The sequence below is a fragment of the Triticum dicoccoides genome, chromosome 2A, assembly GCF_002162155.2.
Source record: "Triticum dicoccoides isolate Atlit2015 ecotype Zavitan chromosome 2A, WEW_v2.0, whole genome shotgun sequence".
NCBI classification, from domain to species: Eukaryota; Viridiplantae; Streptophyta; class Magnoliopsida; order Poales; family Poaceae; genus Triticum; species Triticum dicoccoides.
In genome coordinates, this window is record NC_041382.1 from 75408455 (window position 1) to 75422950 (window position 14496).

At 40.0% G+C, this 14496-nt stretch overlaps 1 protein-coding gene across 1 annotated transcript in view; it reads left to right on the forward strand.

The window, feature by feature from the left end:
- Nucleotides 1–13953, forward strand: part of LOC119357621 (serine/threonine-protein phosphatase 6 regulatory ankyrin repeat subunit B-like) — a 33059-nt gene extending 19106 nt beyond the window's left edge. Inside the window, exons 2-11 of the mRNA XM_037624506.1 lie at nucleotides 9141–9269; nucleotides 9764–9906; nucleotides 10376–10462; nucleotides 10569–10697; nucleotides 11642–11794; nucleotides 12105–12206; nucleotides 12848–13027; nucleotides 13106–13185; nucleotides 13261–13360; nucleotides 13622–13953. Coding sequence (XP_037480403.1) covers nucleotides 9141–9269; nucleotides 9764–9906; nucleotides 10376–10462; nucleotides 10569–10697; nucleotides 11642–11794; nucleotides 12105–12206; nucleotides 12848–13027; nucleotides 13106–13185; nucleotides 13261–13360; nucleotides 13622–13708 — 1190 coding nt within the window. The 3' untranslated portion in view covers nucleotides 13709–13953. The remainder of the gene's footprint in view (nucleotides 1–9140; nucleotides 9270–9763; nucleotides 9907–10375; nucleotides 10463–10568; nucleotides 10698–11641; nucleotides 11795–12104; nucleotides 12207–12847; nucleotides 13028–13105; nucleotides 13186–13260; nucleotides 13361–13621) is intronic.
- Nucleotides 13954–14496: the final 543 nt, after the last annotated feature.

The window sequence follows — 14496 nt, forward strand, 5'->3', positions numbered from 1 at the left end:
CCACGGGAGGGTAGGACAAAAGATGTCATGCAAGTTCTTTTCCATAAGCACGTATGACTATATACAGAATACATGCCTACATTACAATGATGAATTGGAGCTAGTTCTGTGTCACCCTATGTTATGACTGTTACATGATGAACCGCATCCGGCATAATTATCCATCACTGATCCGGTGCCTACGAGTTTTCCATATACTGGTTCTCGCTTATTTACTTTCCCGCTGTTACTGTTACAATCACTACAAAATACCAAAAACATTACTTTTGCTGTCTTTACTTTTGTTGCCGCTACCACCACTATCATATTACTTTGCTACTAAACACTTTGCTGCAGATATTAAGTTTCCAGGTGTGGTTGAATTGACAACTCAGCTGCTAATACTTGAGAATATTCTTTGGCTCCCCATGTGTCGAATCAATAAATTTGGGTTGAATACTCTACCCTCGAAAGCTGTTGTGATCCCCTATACTTGTGGCTTATCAAGACAAAATTCTGGCGCCGTTGCCGGGGAGCATAGCTCTATTCTTTGAGTCACTTGGGATTTATATCTGCTGGACACTATGAAGAACTTGAGAGATCCAAAAACCAAGATCTATCCCTCAACTACGAGGGGAGGTAAGGAACTGCCATCTAGCTCTGCACTTGATTCACCTTTTGTTATGAGTAAGTTTGCGACACCTACACCTGCTTCTGCTATTCGTTCTGATATGTCGCATGTTATTGATGATGCCACTTCTGCTATGCATGATACTTATGATGAAACTGCTTCTATGCCTGATACTACTTTGCCCCTTGGTGAATTTCTTGATGAACAAATTGCTAGGGCTAGAGAAAAAGAAATTATTGAATCTGAATACGATGATGATAGTGATGATGAAAATATGCCTGTTATTCCTGAGGGCTATATTTTTGATATGGAATCTTCTGCCGCTATTTTAGCTTGCAAAGATAGATATGATCTCAACGGGTTATTAGTTAAATGGAACAAAGAATCACTTAGAGATAAAATGAAACCCAACCCTGCTTTTGCTACTTCACCTATATGTGTTCCAGATAAGGATTATGAATTCTCTGTTGATCCTGATATAATTACTTTGGTTGAATCTGATCCGTTTTATGGCTATGAATCTGAAACTGTTGTGGCACATCTTACTAAGTTAAATGATATAGCCACCCTGTTTACTAATGATGAGAGATCGCGTTACTTTTATATACTCAAAATATTTCCATTCTCATTAATGGGTGATGCTAAGATATGGTTTAATTCTCTTGATCCTGGTTGTGTGCGTAGTCCCCAGGATATGATTTATTACTTCTCTGCTAAATATTTCCCTGCTCATAAGAAACAAGCTGCTTTGAGGGAAATATACAACTTCATGCAAATTAAAGAAGAGAGTCTCCCACAAGCTTGGGGGAGGCTTCTCAAGTTACTTAATGCTTTGCCTGATCATCCTCTTAAGAGACCCGAAATACTTGATATCTTTTATAATGGACTAACCGATGCTTCCAGAGATTACCTGGATAGTTGTGCTGGTTCTCTTTTCAGGGAAAGAACACCGGATGAAGCTGAAATCGTATTGAATAATATGTTGACAAGTGAAAATAATTGGGCACCTCCTGAGCCAGCTCCTGCTCCAATTACTGAACCTATTCCTAAACCAACTCCGAAGAAGAGAGGTGTTCTATTTCTCAGTCCCAAAGATATGCAAGAGGCAAAGAAATCTATGAAAGAAAAAGGTATTAAAGCTGAAGACGTTAAAAATTTACCTCCTATTGAAGAAATACATGGTCTTAATATACCACCTGTTGAAGAACACATATGATCTCAATTCTTTATTTACTGAAGAACCTCCTGATCGCGATATCCCGACACAGGTAGTAAAGGTAAATTCTCTCTATAGATATGATAAAGCTGAAGTTTCTCCTACTAAAATTGCTAGTCAGTGCTTGGATGAGTTTGATAACTTTATGTTTAAGCAAGACGACTTCAATGCTTATTTTGGTAGATAATTAAAAGAAAATGCTTATATGATTAGACGCTTGGGGTGATTATATGGCTAATATTAAAGGTGAACTTAAACTTGTTAGCAAACATGCTTCTATGGTTACCACTCAAGTAGAACAAGTACTGAAGGCTCAAAAAGAAGTGCTTGATGAAATGAATAGTAAGAAAAATGATTATGCTGTTAGAGTGGCTACTAGAACTGGTAGAATGACTCAGGAACCTTTGTATCCTGAAGGCCACCCTAAGAGAATCGAGCAAGATTCTCAAAGAAATAATATTGATGTTCCTAGTTCTTCTAAAAAGAAGAAAAAGAAAAATGATAGAACTGTGCAAACTTCTAGTGAACCTATTGTTGAACCACCTGATAATCCAAACGATATCTCTATGTCTGATGCTGAAACACAATCTGGTAATGAACATGAACCTAATGAAAATATTAATGATGATGCTCAACCTAGTAATGATAATGATGTAGAAATTGAACCTGCTGTTGATCTTGATAACCCACAATCAAAGAATCAACGTTATGATAAAAGAGACTTTGTTGCTAGGAAACATGGTAAAAAAAGGGAACCTTGGGTTCAGAAACCCATGCCTTTTCCTCCGAAACCATCCAAGAAAAAGGATGATGAGGATATTGAGAGCTTTGCTGAAATGATTAGGCCTATCTTTTTGCGTATGCAATTAACTGATGTGCTTAAAACAAATCCTTATGCTAAATATATGAAGGATATCATTACTAATAAAAGAAAGATACTGGAAGCTGAGATTTCCACCATGCTTGCTAATTATACTTTTAAGGGTGGAATACCAAAGAAACTTGGAGACCCCGGAGTACCTACTATACCTTGCTCCATTAAAAGAAATTATATTAAAACTGCTTTATGTGATCTTGGAGCCGGTGTTAGTGTTATGCCTCTCTCTTTATATCGTAGACTTGACTTGAATAAGCTGACACCTACTGAAATATCTTTGCAAATGACTGATAAATCAACTGCTATACCTATCGGTATTTGTGAGGATGTGCCTGTTGTGGTTGCAAACGTTACTATTTTAACGGACTTTATTATTCTTGATATTCCCGAGGACGATAGTATGTCTATTATTCTTGGAAGACCTTTTCTTAATACTGCAGGGGCTATTATTGATTGCACTAAAGGCAATGTCACTTTTCATGTTAATGGTAATGAGCATACGGTACACTTTCCGAGGAAACAACCTCAAGTTCATAGTATCAACCCCATTGGAAAAATTCCATCGATTATAATTGGAGGTTTTGAATTTCCTCTTCCTACTGTCAAAAAGAAATATGATATACTTATTATTGGGGATGTGCATATCCCCGTTGAGGTAACTTAGTGTTATTCGAAATTTCTCCAGTTTCATGATTATCGGAATGAGTTTGTTAACAAGACTTGATCAACCTTGTTAGTGGATTCTTTTGATGAGCATGAGATGGATGAAACTAGAAGCACAACCTTCTGTACCCCACTTTTACTTTCTATTATTTATATTGAATAAAGTAAAAAGAGTATTTTCTGTCTGTTTCCTGACTTATCCGTGCAATATAAAAATATCCTGAAAATAAAAGTCCTCAGAATGACATGCCAATTTAATATGATTTTTTCGGGAATATTTGAGGATTTACTGTGCAAAAATTACCGTGGGAGGAGCTGCCACCTGGCCACGAGGGTGGTGCCCCCCCCCTTAGGGCGCGCCCCCCTGCCTCGTGGGCCCACAGTGGCCCTCCTCCACTTATCCCAGCACCCATCTTCTTCCTCTGTCTCACACAAACCCGAAAAACCAACTCAAGCACGAGTTCCAGCCACTTTTGCTATGATTTTCGATCTCCTTGCTCAAAGCACCTCTCGCAAAACTGCTTGGGGAGATTGTTCCTTGGTATGTGACTCCTCCATTGGTCCAATTAGTTTTTGTTCTAGTGCTTTATTCTTTGCAAATTTGTGCTGCATAGGTGACCATGTTCTTGAGCTTGCATGTAAAATTTATATGGTTCTAAGTAGTTCTAATGCTTGATATAGGCTCTAGGCACTTGTAGGAGTAGTTGCTATCAGTTTTATTGAAGTTGGTTCACTTTTGTTTGAAGTTACTAAAAATTTCAGAATTTTTCAGAGAAAAACAATATGCTTAGGAAAATGTTCCAAGGTGGTTTCTCTAAGAAGCAAGGACCCAGGATTGCTATGCGCGATGCTGACGAGGATCCACCAAGAGACGCTCCAGTACGGCCTTGCGAATGGCCGTCGGAAAATTTTATGGACCGTGCGGGAATTAAAGAAGAATTCAAAGCATATTTGCGCAATGCCAGTCTTGAGGACTTTGAGGCTAACAAATGCCCCCAGTATCATGATCTCACAAGTTCATTTGTGAGGAGGTTTGAGTATTCATCTTCGCGTAATTCTCCTTCAGTCATGTTTGATCTCTATGACAAATCTTATACCATGGACTTAGAGGATTTCACTTCTACTTGCAAACTTCCATCATGGGGTAGTGTTAGGGATCCCCCTAAATCTGAATTTAGAAACTTTCTTGCTAGTATAACTATGGGGGAATCTAGAGATATAGCGCAGGCTACCATAGGGAGCATTCACTTTCCTGCTATACATTATTTTGCTCTCTTCATGGATAGATGCATAAATGCTAAGAATGAAGCATGTCACATGTGTGTCCCTGATCTTAGCATTCTTAGGAGTGCTGTGTTAGGAGACCAATCTTATCATATGGGAGCCATTGTAGCTCGTAGGTTGCACCATAATAGACATAATGGAGATTTCTTTGGAGGAATATGCAACCCGTTTAGCTCATTTTCTTGAGATAGACATTCGTGAGGGTGATACGGAGTTGCCTCCTGCATATTTGGATTATAACTCTATGGCTTCGCACCAGTTTGTCTAGAGGCCTGAATCACCTCTCTTATATTGTTTAATTTTTTATAAATGACGTGCTTTCCGTATTACTCTCCCTGCTCCTGCCTTCTTTGATTCATAGACAAAAAGAAGATATGTTATTACCAGAGAGGAGGCAGAAGAGAACGAGAGGAGAGCGGAGGCAGCTCGACTCCACGCTGCAGCTCAGCAGGCAATAACCGCTGCACATCAGTATGATCCCAACTATTCTTCATCGCAGTACAACCCCAGCTACACCTATGGGTATCAGCCAGGCCAGTCGTGGCCATAGACCAACTTAGGCCAAAAGCCTAAGCTTGGGGGAGTACGTATTCCTCACCGACATTATATTTATATTCACACACACTCATTGCTAGATGTCGGTGCTCATACTTTTTCACTGTAATATCCATGCTAGTTTATTCTCTTTTTCCTGCTTTCTTCTTGTGTGTTTGCTAAATCTTAAGAAAAACCAAAAAAATTTAGTAGTAGTTTATTTTTCTGCTGTAGTAGTAATAATTAAAAAGAAAACCCAAAAATATTTCCCGTTCTTCTTTTGCTTGTTGGGAGCTTTCCCGTGTAAATAGTTTTATTTCTTTTCTTTTCTTTGGGGGTCAGTAGGAGAAGACCATAATTAAATTGTTGAAGTGGCTCTTATATACATTATTGTTGATTTAACCAAGAGCCCATATTGCCTTGTCTTCTCCTGTTTATTGAACGCTCGCAGATTCCAGCTTAGTCCAATGCACGTACACTCTTATTATTATTCACACCGTTCGGTCGTGCAAGTGAAAGGCAATTATGATGATATATGATGGGCTGGCTGAGATGAGAAAAGCTGGTATGAACTCGACCTCTTTTATTTTTGTAAATATGATGAGTCCCTCGTTCTTGATTCAGCTTATTATGAATAAACATGTTTGCAATGACAATTAGAGATCATAGTTGCTTGTGCCATGCTTGATTAGCTATGAGTTATAATGGTTTACCTTGTGTGCCAACATGCTATTGAGATGATTATGATGCGGTATGATGGGGTGGTATCCTCCTTTGAATGATTTAAGTGACTTGACTTGGCACATGTTCACGCATGTAGTTGAAACAAAATCAACATAGCCTTCATGATATTTATGTTCATGGTGGATTATATCCTACTCATGCTTGCATCCAATGTTTATTAATTTTAAAGCATGTACATGGCTGTTGTCGCTCTCTAGTTGGTCGCTTCCCAGTCTTTTGCTAGCCTTCACCTGTACTAAGCGGGAATACTGCTTGTGCATCCAATCCCTTAAACCCCAAAGTTATTCCAGATGAGTCCACCATACCTTCCTATATGCGGTATCTACCTGCCGTTCCAAGTAAATTTGTATGTGCCAAACTCTAAACCTTCAAATAAACATTCTGTTTTGTATGCTCGAATAGCTCATGTATCAACCAAGGCTGTCCTTATCTTCCGTGTTAGGCGGGTTATTCTCAAAAGGAGTGGACTCCGCTCCTCACTCATGAGAAAATGGCTGGTCACCGGGATGCTGAGTCCCATGCTTTATGCAAACTAAATCAAAATTAATTGCAAACAAAACTCCCCCTGGGACATGATGTATGTTGGAGGCACTCGTTGTTTCGAGCAAGCCATGGATTGATGCTTGTTGGTGGAGGGGGAGTATAAACTTTACCATTCTGTTTGGGAACCGCCTATAATGTGTTTAGCATGGAAGATATCGCCATCTCTTAGTTGTTACATTGACAATGAAAGTATACCGCTCAAAATACAATTTATCTCTATTTCAAAACTGAGCTCTCGCACCTCTACAAATCCCTGCTTCCCTCTGCGAAGGGCCTATCCATTTACTTTTATGTTGAGTCATCACCCTCTTATTAAAAAGCACTAGCTGGAGAGCACAACCGTCATTTGCATTCATCATTGTTAATTTATATTGGGTATGACTATGATTGGATCTCTTTTACCATGAATTACAATGTCTAGTCAGTCCTTGATCTTTAAAGGTGCTCTGCATTTATGTTTTGCGGTCTCAGAAAGGGCTAGCGAGATACCATCTTGTTATATCATATTATGATTGTTTTGAGAAAGTGTTGTCATCCGAGATTTATTATTATGGCTTGCTAGTTGATTATGTTATTGATATGAGTAATTATGAGACCTGAGAATTATTGCAAATGTGGTTAGTTATGATCTATGCTGAAAACTTGAATGCTGGCTTGACATAGTTACAACAACAAGAGCAAACAGAGTTTGTAAAAGTTTTTCTTTCTTTCTTTCAGTTTGTCAACTGAATTGCTTGAGGACAATCAAGGGTTTAAGCTTGGGGGAGTTGATACGTCTCCGTCGTATCTACTTTTCCAAACACTTTTGCCCTTGTTTTGGACTCTAACTTGTATGACTTGAATGGAACTAACCCGGACTGACGCTGTTTTCAGCAGAATTGCCATGGTGTTGTTTTATGTGCAGAAAACAAATATTCTCGGAATGACCTGAAACTTCATGGAACATCTTAGAAAAAATAATAAAAAAATCCTCGCCAAAGATGAAGACCAGAGGGCCCACACCCTGTCCACGAGGGTGGGGGGCGCCCCCCTAGGGCGCGCCCCCTACCTCGTGGGCCGCCTGGATGCCCTCCGACGCCAACTCCAACTCTATATATTTGCTTTCGGAGAGAAAAAAATCAAAGAGAAGAAATCATCGCGTTTTACGATACGGAACCACCGCCAAGCCCTAAAACCTCCCGGGAGGGCTGATCTGGAGTCCGTTCGGGGCTCCGAAGAGGGGGATTCGCCGTTGTCGTCATCATCAACCATCCTCCATCACCAATTTCATGATGCTCACCGCCGTGTGTGAGTAATTCCATCGTAGGCTTGCTGGACGGTGATGGGTTGGATGAGATTTATCATGTAATCTAGTTAGTTTTGTTAGGGTTTGATCCCTAGTATCCATTATGTTCTGAGATTGATGTTGCTATGACTTTGCTATGCTTAATGCTTGTCACTAGGGCCCGAGTGCCATGATTTCAGATCTAAACCTATTATGTTTTCATGAATATATGTGAGTTCTCGATCCTACCTTGCAACTCTATAGTCACCTACTATGTGTTATGATCCGGCAACCCCGAAGTGACAATAATCGGGACCACTCCCGGTGATGACCATAGTTTGAGGAGTTCATGTATTCACTATATGCTAATGCTTTGTTCCGGTTCTCTATTAAAAGGAGGCCTTAATATCCCTTAGTTTCCAATAGGACCCCGCTGCCACGGGAGGGTAGGACAAAAGATGTCATGCAAGTTTTTTTCCATAAGCACGCATGACTATATACGAAATACATGCCTACATTACATTGATGAATTGGAGCTAGTTCTGTGTCACCCTATGTTATGACTGTTACATGATGAACCGCATCCGGCATAATTATCCATCACTGATTCGGTGCCTACGAGTTTTCCATATACTGGTTCTCGCTTATTTACTTTCCCGCTGTTACTGTTACAATGACTACAGAATACCAAAAACATTATTTTTGCTGTCTTTACTTTTGTTGCCGCTGCCACCACTATCATATTACTTTGCTACTAAACACTTTGCTGCAGATACTAAGTTTCCAGGTGTGGTTGAATTGACAACTCAGTTGCTAATACTTGAGAATATTCTTTGGCTCCCCTTGTGTCGAATCAATAAATTTTGGTTGAATACTCTACCCTCGAAAGCTGTTGCGATCCCCTGTACTTGTGGGTTGTCAACGGGACAAATGCATTTTTGCCCCTAGTTCGAACCTACCCACAGGTTTTTCCCTTACTTTTCGACTCTGCTCAGTTTTGCCCTTAGATTTTTCTCCGAGATCACCCGAATGCCTTTTGACCGTTTGACCAATACTTTGAATACTCATAATAAATTGATATGAACTCATAAAATGCAAATAAGATATCAAATTGTTCAGATAAACATTACCTTTATGTGCATGTCATTTGCATTTAGGACAAAAGTACTATTTAAACTACCTAAGGTTATTAATGTTTTTAACATTATTAAAAATAAAAAAGGTGTAAACAATACTTTTTTCAGGAATAAAAATTACATGCAAATGTAGGTGATGTTTTCTGAACATCCTGATATCTTTTTTTTGCATTTTTCTAAGTTCATATCAATTTGTTATCACAAGTGCACATCACATCCTGGCCCAGTAAGTAATCCCAGGTTAATTTGGTTCTTTTGTTTTGTTGCAGGTGACACTCCTCTGGCCATTTCTGCGACTTATGGGACGCCTGCTACCACCAGATATCTTCTGGATCGTGGTGCTGATCCAACTTTAGCTGGTGCCCTGTGGCCACCTCTTCATGCTGCTGCAAGTTTTGGTATCCCCTCGCCTCTCCCACACGCGCGCAGCCTGTTCAACTTCCATCCTGCCATATGTTTTTATTGACATCTAGTATTCACCAAGTTCAGACATATGTGATTTGGACGGTGGAACAAGCAGAAACAATGAGTTTCTGTACGGCAACTTTGAGGATTGGAATGTAAAGTAAATTGGTGTTAATTAATTCTAGTCTTGTTTGCTCACAGATCGATTTTGGGGAGAGAAAACACCGTGTCACTCTCAAGTGTTAATTCTATTCTTGTTTGCTCACAAATCGATGATTTTTGCTAGCTACTGCCTATATTTAGATAGAAAAACAACTAGCTAGAAGTCAAATATTCTAAACTTGGTCCTGGACATGATCATTGGTAACTGGCGGTTATCACATTTGCAAGTGTACAATTCAAAAAAACATTTGCAAGTGTCTACATTTTTTTCTTTTTGCAAAAATAAGCTTATCTTGCTGATTTTTTCTACAAACTTGTATTCTAGGACAATGTGAGATAGTGGAATTGCTGCTTTCAACTGGAATTGATGTGGATCATTTCGATTCTGTGTATGGGACCGCATTGCATGTTGCCGCTACTAATGGTCAAGATGGCTCGATGAATATTTTGTTGCAGCATCATGCAGATGTAAGTCACCACTTTCTTCCTTCTCTTCTGGGCTGTGCAAAAGTAAATCCTGGTTGGTTTGTTAAGGCCCTAAGCGGCTTTATCTCCAGTTCATAACTATCATGCATGCATTGTAATGAGAAGTGGAAATACTGTTGTCTGTTAGTACTTGGGCTCAATCATCTGAACCAAAAGAGTTTGTTTATGTTGGCACAAAGCAAATCATATATACAATGTTTGTCGTTTGACCATAAATAATTCTCCTGAAGTGAAACATGCTTATTTTCTCACAGGTGCTCTAAATGTTTGTCTAATTTTTATAATTAAATCAAAAAAATGTATGCTTCTGTGCGTTGAGAAATGCCAATATGTGTAACACACACACACACACACACACACACACACACACACACACACAATGTGCTTATTTTATTTCCCCATTACTCCATTTTTTTGCAAGTGAATAAATTGGTTTTTCTACTTTCCACAGCCTAATAAGGTTTTCCGCCTTGATAGTACCCCGTTAAGGCTGGCCATGATTTCTGAATCGCTGGAATGTGTGAACCTACTCATTAAGGTCAATAATCTTTCTCGTTTATGGAGCTTCCTTTAGTGTAGTCTACAGTTTCTGCAGTTGACATCTCAAGCACTTACTCAAATGAAACTAAAATTTATTTACACAGGCTGGCGCTGATGTGAATAAAATTGACTATACTGGTGTTACTTACTTGATGATAGCAGCGGGCAATGGCTTATCTAATATCCTGAAATGCTTACTAGATGCTGGCGCTAACCCAGATATTGATGATGGGGTGAGTCACTGAGTCTTGTATTGTTTTCTCCCCCTCTGCCTTCATGATCCACTTTCATGCGTATTATCTGTTCGTAGTTGGCTGAATGGTTGTGCCTCGGTGGGACATGTTAGGTTCTAGGCTGTTGAGGGATTAGGATAAATGTGCTCAGCCGCTTCTTTTACATCAACTGTACCCATGCTGCTGGGAATATTTTATTCATGCATGAGGAAACACATTGTTTTGGTAAATCATATATGTTACTACGTGATGCATGATCTACTGAGAACATGGGAAAAGTATTCCTACCAACATGTTTACCGTGTAATATCAATGGAGCAGATCACCATATCGTAACATTTTGCACCGCCTTGGTCGGCACATGTCAGCTGCAGTTCTTCCCAGGCGTTGAACTTACCAATTGCTGCCCAAGGAAGACGGGCATAGGCTTTTCTGCTCTTTTTCCCCTTGTTTTTAGGAGGTATTCTTGGTAAATCACCATCATGTGCAATTATCTCTTTGCGGAGGCAGCGGAGTACCTTGCAGGACTTTCATGAATTTATTTATTGTCAATGGAGAAATTCTCCAGTTTTCTTCATTGCCTGGTCAAATAGACACAGGATGCTTTCAAAGACTTATTCTTCTATTGTGTCGATGGCACATTCTCTCTCTATTATGCTTTGACAAACTAATGCAGTATAAGAAACATATTAGTCTGGGATTAGAATTAATATTTTTATAGGATTTAACCTTAGCTTTATTTCCCGAATTTAGTGGAGAGGTATGGACAAGACTATTCCATTGTTTGTTCCCGCGTTTTGATTTGCTCAAAGCCCATCTAGCCATTTGGTTGAAATTGTAGACATGGAATTGTAACTATCAATATTGAAATGCTCTGCTAGTATAGTCCATCTTGTATTAATGATGATCGAACATGAAATCAGCTATCTCATTTACTCCTGCAGTTTGGTACAACTCCAATCGAAATTGCCGCCCTCCAAGCCAGATGGGATATGGTTGCGATGTTATTTCCTTTAACTTCTCCCATTTCAAGATTGCCGGATTGGAGTATTGATGGAATTATTTCTCATGTGCAATCTTTTGGTTTGAAGCCGAGGGTATGTAGTTCCTTTTCCGCTCACTTACAGTTCCATAATATTATGTATAATGGCTAGTCGTCTTCCATTCTTCTGTTGCTCTGCTCCTGCAGTCATGATTTCTATTGATATTTATAATAACAGAAAAATGTTATGCATACCCAGACCCTGCGCAAGCGGGAGCTACATGCACCTGGCTGCCCTTTTTATAAGCGCCCCACATTTGAGAAAGTTTTAATGTCACTGTTAGGGTCAATTAAGATTCTAAGTGAAGCTTCTTTTCTGTGTTTGTGCTGTATATATGTCTTGACCAAAAATATTTTTTGATCAGGATATACATCTACGTGAAGCGAAAAGAGCTGAACTAAAGTTGCAAGCTACAGAGGCTTTTAAGAGAAAGGAATATATCATAGCAGGAGACCTATATACTTGTGTAAGTCACTGAGCCTAGATGATTATGATAGTTACGGTGTCAATTAAACATGTGCTTGTCATTGTTATCTAGCAAGACACTTCACATTTTGAACACGCCCAAAAGGTTCAATCCCTGTCAAACTGTTCAGTGTCCTAATCTAACTGTTTAAGCTGCAGCTAGACTAGAACCACAGTATCTGAAACAAAGGCAGTCTGTGTGGCACTACAGCTGCATGTTATTATAACAGTTGTTTTGCACTGTTTGTCCTCAAAATTCAGTCTGGATTATGCTCGCTGTTTCTATTGCCTTATTAAAATTAACACAATGGAAAGTGACCGCCGCAGATTAGTTACCGAAATAAAAAAACTGCTTTGGAGTTGAACTGCTTATGTTTTAGTTAGAGGAACCGTGTGAACATTCAAAGGTATTTAAAATTCCGGAGTTATCTATATTAATTCATAAAAAATCAGCATCATTTTCCATGTATCTTTCGTGAAAATTCTGTCAGAAACGTTATACTGATTTCATAAAAGTGAATGGTTTCTCTCTGTCTCGATCTGAATTATCAGAAATGTTGGTGGGGTCAGTGAAAATGTTGTTACTGTGTTATGCAAACTACTACCTTGTAACAAAATCTGCATGTGATTGGTCTACTGTAGGCAATGAGTTTTCAGCCTAGTCCAAAAGGTCTTGCAAACCTGCTAGCACATAGGAGTTTCTGTATGTTGCACGCGGGAATAGGAAAAGAGGCTCTCTTCGACGCTGCTAGGTGCACAGTGCTACGACCTCTTTGGCCCAAAGGTTACTATCGGCTAGGAGCAGCCTTCATGTTGCTACAGGTAAAACAGAACAAATTTGTTACGGCTATTCTTTTGTGACCGTGATGAAGTTGATCATCTTCTGGTGTCTACTCACAGGACTATGGAAAAGCAGCTCAGACGTTTGAAGCTGGCTTGAAACTGGACCCTACAAATGCGGATATGGCAAACGCTTTAAGGTAATTGTTTGTTTGATGTCTCCATGTTGCGAGGAATCTTGTGCAGTCCCACCTGCTTGATTGGTCCTCTAAAAGGACGAACTATTTCTTATATGCTCCCTCTGTTCCTGAATATAAGACGTTTTGGCAGTTCAATTTAAACTTCCAAAACGTCTTATATTTAGAAACAAAGGTGGTAGATCGAAGTCCTTCTGGAGTGCAAGTGTTTTTTGTGTCTTGATGGTCTAAACTCGGGCATCACGCGGATTTAATGATTTAAGATCTATTAAGAGTGAGTTTGGAGCTACAGCTCTGGTTCTCAAATCCATGGAAAGAAAGAGAGCACCTTGTCCTGGTGCCCTGTGCATGCCTTTGTTCTGTTCAATCTCTGAAAAAAAAGAGCCATATAGAAGTCTCGCCCGCCCATTGCTTACCCCGAAAATATTTTTCGTCGCAGGGAAGCCCAAGAGACGGCGAGGAATCCTCCTCGCACCAGGGGGCTGGAGTGCCTTCACCCATTTGGAATGAGACGTTCCTGGAGTGATTGAGGCGCTGTTTCGTTGCTATGTCCAGTCCAGGGTATGCATGCCTGCCTGTTATTCTCTTTTCCTATGTCCAGTCCAAGGTATGCGTGCCTGTTATTCTCTGGAGAGACTGAGACTCTGTTTCGTTGCTTAAGACTCTGTTTTGTGTTGAACCGTCCAAGAGTACCGATCTCATGTGCTATATTGTAGACCCTGTAAACATGGCTATCTGTACATTGTGGTTATATATCGTCTCCGTGAACCATTGTGGTTATATATCGTGTGCGTGAATCACTCTGAAAAATGCGCTTGTCATGGTGAAATCTAAGTACTGGCTAGAAAAAAAGGATAAAAGACAAAAAAAAAGTGTCATCTAGGTGGGGGATCGTATAACCACTGCCACCGCCATCCGATCGAGCCAAGCACCAGCCTTTTCTCCGGTTCCAACGAACCATCAAGTCACGTCAGTCCATCAATTTTTCACCGGAGAGTCGATTTGACGTTCACAGTCGTACGCTCGTCGTCCATGGTCTGCCCGCCCTGAGAGGAGAACCTCCATGATTTGCATGTCCACACATGCTCGTGCATGCGCATGATGCATGCATGGTTCGTATGTGGATGATATGGACATTTCTCGTCTCCGCTCACCGCCACGGCGGCACCGCGTCGTCGGCTCCGGCGACCCAATCGCTCCTCTCCTCTCCTACCTACGCCTCCTCAACAAATTTTTTCTTCTTCCTTCTGATGGGAATTAGCACACAAATGCACTTGTGGTTAACTGATAACTGTAGCGGAAACAAGTAATTTT